General features: G+C 55.3%; 1 protein-coding gene across 1 annotated transcript in view; it reads right to left on the bottom strand.

Annotated features, from left to right (window-relative positions):
- The window catches only part of CLCN7 (chloride channel, voltage-sensitive 7), a 36,984-nt gene extending 31,478 nt beyond the window's left edge, over positions 1–5,506 (bottom strand). The window contains exon 1 of the mRNA XM_015409906.1: positions 5,349–5,506. Coding sequence (XP_015265392.1) covers positions 5,349–5,471 — 123 coding nt within the window. The 5' untranslated portion in view covers positions 5,472–5,506. The remainder of the gene's footprint in view (positions 1–5,348) is intronic.
- Between the last annotated feature and the right edge of the window lie 866 nt (positions 5,507–6,372).

Raw genomic sequence — 6,372 nt, 5'->3', positions numbered from 1 at the left:
TCCCCACAACAGACACCCTGGGAGGTAGGTGGGGCTGAGAGAGCTCTTGACAGAAACTGCTCTTTTTCAAGAACAGTTCTTATCAGAACTACGGCTTGCTCAAGGTCATCCAGCCAGGTGCAAGTGGAGGAGTGGGGGAATCAAACCCAGTTCTCCCCAATTAGAGTCCGCGCACTTAACCACGACACCAAACTGGCTCTCCACCAAACTGGCTTAAATCATTCTTAAAATATAGTTTAAATATAATTTAAAAGAATTTATACTGAGATTTTTACAAAGTTATGGAAATAATCTTCTAAAAAACTAATGTATCCGATAGTCAAATGTAGACTCGCTCACAACTTTAATGCTACTAGCTTTTTTTGCTCATAAGGTAGAATTTCTGCTCACAACACTGTGGAACTTAGAGGGAACACACAAGAGGCCCACGAGGCATAAAAAGGGAGACCCGCGGGACCACACGAGAGGCCCACAAAGCCCAGCAGCCAAGAGCAGACACTCAGATGCTTCTGGGGGGTGGCCAAGGAGGGCGCAACCGTGCCAGCCAGCCAGGCACACTTAGTGGGAACTTCCTTGATGGGGACTATTTTGGTTCATTGTCAGCTGCCAGTCTTGCAAAGAAGAACCTTACTGTACAGGGGGCGGGCAGACTACACGAAGCCCAAGGCAGATCACTCAACGGCAAATGGCTCCAACCTGCTGCGGATCCCGACTTATGCTGCCTTGGGCCTCCAGTACCTGATGTCCAACTACCGGTGTACCTGATGTCCCAGTAAAAAGGTAAAGGTTCCCTTGCTCGAAAGCCAGTCGAATCCAACTCTAGGGTTGCGGTGCTCATCTCCGTTTCCAAGTCAAAGAGCCAGCGCTGTCCGAAGACGTTTCTGTGGTCATGTGGCCGGCATGACTAAACACCAAGGTGCACGGAACGCTGTTCCCTTCCCACTGAAGTGGTACCTATTTATCTACTTGCAATTTTTTGCTTTTGAATTGTTAGGTTGGCAGGAGCTGCCTGGAACTAGAGACAGGAGCTCACTCCATCATGCGGCACCCGGGTCTCGAACTGCTGAACTACTGACCTTCCACAGCCTGCAGTTCAGCGTCTTAACCACTTGAGCCACCGCAGCTCCAGATGTCCCAGTACCGGTGTCCAATTTGCCCTATTTGGGCAAACTGATAGAGAGGGCAGTGGCGTTACAGTTACAGGGCTTTCTGGATGACGCTTCAGTCCTGGATCCCTTGCAGTCTGGCTTTCGCCTGGGTCACGGGACAGAGACGGCCTTGGTCGCCTTGACTGACGATCTCCGAAGGCATCTGGACCGAGGCGGTGTGGCGGCATCGCTGTTGTTAGATCTGTCGGCCGCGTTCGATACGGTCGACCATCAGCTGTTGACCCACCGCCTCGCCGACGTGGGGATTCAGGGGCTTGCCCTTCAATGGTTTGCCTCTTTTCTCCAAGGTCGGGGACAGAGGGTGGCGATTGGCAGTCCCGGAGGCATCCTCCTGAGTGTGGGGTGCCTCAGGGGGCCGTGTTGTCCCCTGTCTATATGCGCCCCCTTGCCCAGAGCTATGGGCTTGGGTGTCATCAATATGCAGATAACACCCAGCTCTATCTGATGCTGGGCAGCCAGTCGGACTCCAGTCCTGATGACCTTCATAGGGCGTTGCAAGCCGTGGCTGGTTGGCTCAGGCTGAGCCGGCTGAAACTAAACCCGGTGAAGACAGATGTCCTGGGCCTGAGTCGGATCAGTTTGGGGTTGGGGCTCCCTCTACCGACGGGGTGCCTTTGGTGCTGGCGCTAGGGGTTAGGAGTTTGGGGGTGCTCCTGGACTCCTCGTTAACTATGGAGGCCCGGGTGGCAGCCACTGCCAAGTCAGCCTTCTACCATCTGCGGCTGGCACGGCAGTTGGCTCCCAACCTGGATCGTGAAGACCTGGCCACAGTGATCCATGCGACGGTCACCTCGAGGCTAGACTACTGCAACGTTCTCTACATGGGGCTGCCTTTGTTGCAGATCTGGAAGCTGCAGCTAGTGCAGAATGCAGCCCGTCAGGAGAGGCTGCTGATGGGTCTCACTAGGCAGGACCATATCCAGCCTGTGCTGAAGGCGCTGCACTGGCTGCCAATAGCATACCGGATCCGTTTCAAAGTGCTGGTTCTTACCTTTAAAGCCCTATACGGCCAGGGTCCGGCTTACCTGAGGGACCGCCTCTCCCCATATGTTCCCCCAAGGGCATTACGGTCAGGGGGGCAACATCTGTTGGTTATCCCAGCCCCCAAGGTAGTTAAATATGCTGCAACCAGGGCCAGGGCTTTTTCGGTGGTGGCCCCAACCTGGTGGAACGAGCTCCCGGAGATCAGGGCCCATCGGGACCTTATGCAGTTCCGCAGGGCCTGTAAGAAGGAGCTCTTCCGCCAGGCCTTTGATTAGGAGCCCCCACCGCCATTGTACCACCACCGTATTAACATCACGAGGCGCACCGGCCCTGGTATGGGAATGACAGTTATAGTGTAACATCAATTGAGCAGACAATTGTGTCTACTCGGAGTGCGTTACTGTTATTGGCATTTTATTATGGAATTGATATGGTCTGTTGAGCACCGACTTTTAACTGTTTTATAGGTAATGATGGTTTATTGTTTTATGTATGGCATTTGCCTCTATGTTCGCCGCCCTGAGCCCATGTTGGAAGGGCGGGATACACATTTAATAAATAAATAAATACATAAAAATGTTTCTGGGTCAAGCAAAGCAGCCCGGGGGCACAGCGGGAGAGCCGATTTGCAAATCTGAACGCTGAGCCCCTCCTGAGGGTCTGTTTTGAGAACACAAGCCACCGTTGGCTCTGGATTTATGCGGGCAATTAAAGGGCATGAGAAGGTGCTGAATAAAACTCATGGGAGGGTTTTTTTTGGGGGGGGGCAAAGTGGCCACACAGAGGGGCCTTTAGCTATGGAGACATGCTGGGCAGGCCTAATGTCCGTGCAGCCCGGGAACAGATTGCTGGCATGTGACATTCCAGGAGATAATGCCCAGCTCAGCGCTGCTTTGGGGAGGGGGGGCAGCCTCCCCCAGAGACAGATCACAAGGCAGGAGTTGAAAATATTCCTCGGCGCCCCCCCTCCCCGCCCCAGCTCCACCGCATGGCAGACAGGCAGGTCCGCAAGTCAAATGCTTCGGATTTGGGAGAAAATTGAAAACGATAGAAAAGACTGTTGAGTGTAAAGCCTCCGTGTTTATAGTTTCAACACTGCAGGGACACCGAGAACGGGGCCTGCGGAAGGAGAGAGGCGGGCCGGTCGTGGCCAGTGGCAAAGCAACAGCTTCCTAACTGGGGGATGCAAAGAAGAACTGGGCCTCCTGACACACACACACAGGGGCAGAAAGGGTTGCTAACCCCCAGGTGGGGCCTGGAGAACTCCTAGAATTGCAACTGATTCCAAGACTTCAGTCTCCCTGAAAGATACGGCAACTTTAGAGGATGGTCTCTCTGTGGTAAACGTCAGAGTCTAGGAGAAACAGAAGTCCTAGAGTGCTCTCCCACCCTGCTAAGGGGCTGCTGCTCCCCAAACTCCACCCTCCCCCAGACACATCTCCCAAATCTCCAGGAATTTCCCACGCTGGAGTTTGTACCCCAAGAGGAGGGGCACTCTTCTCACAGAACTCCCAGCCAGGGGAGGTTGGCGGGACTTTTAAAAAAGTTTTCCCAGGTCGTCCCAACCTTTCAAGCGGCTGCTTCATACCATTGTCCTTACCTACCTCCTTTGCACTGACCCGTAATATATCTTTTACTCCCAAAGATTAGCTTTATTGTTCTTTAAACACGAACTGTTATGTCGATTAAAATGTCTGAATCGTTAGAAACACGAGTATTAAAGAAATCCAGGGTCACCGCTTGGACAAAGCAGACTCATTTTGAGAGGAGAAGAGCAAAATTGTGCCCGGATAAGGATGGCCGGAACAAGCCACGCACACGCACACACCCCGGAGAAAGGACGGGACCCCTCAGTACTTCTCTCCTGGGCCAAAGGTGGCAAGAAGCCAATGCCTTTCCTTCCAAACCCTCCTCTTCCAAACAACCGCCAGCTCTTCCTCTTGCTCACAAACAAAAGCCCCAACGAGGGCAGTGAGCCGATAGGCATCAGACCTTGGCGGTGCCACATCATGTGGGCATCCTTCCCATGTGCCCACCTGCTCTCCCTGCCCGCTACTAAATGCAGGCATACTGCTTGCCATCTCTGCTATAGTCTGCTGGCCAGTGTTCCCCCTAAGCTGATTTAGTGAGAGCCACCTCACAGTGTTTTAGCCTCCGGCTCACACGTTTTTGTCTTCACTCGGGAAGGATATCGCTCCAGAACCAACTGATTCACGCAGTAGCCAAATCGCTCGCTCACAACTGTAATGCCAGGAGCTCACAAAGTAGAATTTTTCCTCACAAGACTCCACAGCTTAGAGGGAGCATTGCTGCTGGCCACACAGGAGTCACAAACAGACACAAGTGCCTTACCCCGTTCTCACCTGTGGAGCACCCCTCTCCCCAGATGACCATTTTTATCCCACCGGAACAGGCAGCAAGGTCCCCCTCACTCCTCGGCAGCAGGGGCACACTGCCCCCAGGGCGCTCAAGCGGGCCCCATGGGCACTGGGTAGGCACACATGACCCAGAGTCCTCACCCGAAGGTGGCATTCTCAGCCGCCAGGGCACCTCCTCAACCAGCACCACTAGCGTGCTGTGGCCGCACCGGATAGATGCTGAGCAACGGATCGGGGCCCAGACTTCGGCAAGCCAGGTGGCTTCAGCCCACCAAGCGTGGGGCAGCTGTCCCTAATAAGGATGCCAGCCTCCAGGTGGGGCCTGGGGGTCCCCTGCAATTACAGCTCAGTTCCAGACGACAGAGACGAGTTCCCCTGGAGAGAAATGGATACTTTGGAGGGTAGAGGACTCCGCGGCCTTGTCGCCCACTGAGGGGGGCCCAGTCCTAACCCTAACCCTAACCCTAACCCTAACCCCATCTCCCGGAGTTTCCCCGCCTAGAGCTGGCAACCCCTAGACCTCGGCATCCCTCCTCGTTGACAGCTCCGAGCCGCCCTGCCCCTAATCCCAGTGGCACAGGCGCCCCCCCCGGTTGCCCTCACTCTTCACATGCGCGGGCACTCTTCACATGCCCAGAGGCCCCTTCATCCCCCACATCTCCCCAACAGGGTCGCCATCGAGAGGAGGAGGAGGAGGAGAAGAGTCCCTCTCCCGCCTCCCCCCCGCCCCCACTCTGCACATGGCCCGCGCCCTGCTGCTGCTGCTGCTGCTCGTAGAGGCTCGACTGCTCCTGGCCCGGGAGGCTCCCACGCGTACCTGCCGGGGCTTGGAGGCGGAGGCGGCGGCGGCGCCCGTCCCGTTGAGCAGCGGCGTGGTCTCGCCCTCGGCCTCCTCCCGCTCCCGCCCGGACCACGACACCTTCGTGGCCACGTTCGACATCGCCCGGCCGGGGATCCAGCGGCGGCGGCGGCGGCGGCGGCAGCTCCGGCAGGCGATCCGCCGGTCATGTGACCCGCAGGCAGCCGGCCGCGCACGTGACTCCCCGCCGCGCCCTGGGCATCCTGGGAGCTGTAGTTCCGGCGCCCCGGGGCTAACGCTAACGCTGCCCGGTTTTCCAGGTCATTAATATGTGTGTGTGTGTGCACAAAATAAATAATAAATACTAAATAAGATATGTGTGTGTAAAAAGGTAAAGGTTTCCCTTGCTCGAAAGCCAGTCGATTCCGATTCTACGGTTGCGGTGCTCATCTCCGTTTCCAAGCCGAAGAGCCAGCGCTGTCCGAAGACGTTTCCGTGGTCATGTGGCCGGCATGACTAAACACCAAGGCGCACGGAATGCTGTTCCCTTCCCACCGAAGTGTGTACGTACATACATATGCTTACACACACATACATGCCTATATAGGATATGGTTGAGAACAGCAACGGTTTACTTAGTTATTATTGGGTCTGGGTAAAACTCGACTTTTACCCTTTTCCGTTATTATTGTATTTATTATATTTGATATCTAGCTCGCCCTCCCGTGCACAGCAGGCTCAGGGCGGCCTACAACATGACAGATAAAACAATAGATAGTAGCAATTAAGCAGAGAGAGAGAGAGAGATTTAAAACCATAGAGTCGGAAGTAGGGTTGCCTGGTCTGTGTTGGAAAATACCTAGAGACTTTGGGGGTGGGGCCGGGAGAGGGCGGGGATTGGGGAGGGGAGGGGCCTCCGCAGGGCCCAATGCCACAGAGTCCACCCCTCCAAGCAGCCATTTTTTACAGGGGAGCTGATCTCTGTCAGCTGGAGATCAGTTGTAAAAGGGGGGGGGGGGGCTCCGGGCCCCCCCGGGAAGCT

The sequence above is a fragment of the Gekko japonicus genome, unplaced genomic scaffold, assembly GCF_001447785.1.
Source record: "Gekko japonicus isolate JY-2015 unplaced genomic scaffold, Gekko_japonicus_V1.1 scaffold78, whole genome shotgun sequence".
Lineage (NCBI taxonomy): Eukaryota > Metazoa > Chordata > Lepidosauria > Squamata > Gekkonidae > Gekko > Gekko japonicus.
This window is presented reverse-complemented; position numbering and strand designations above follow the sequence as displayed.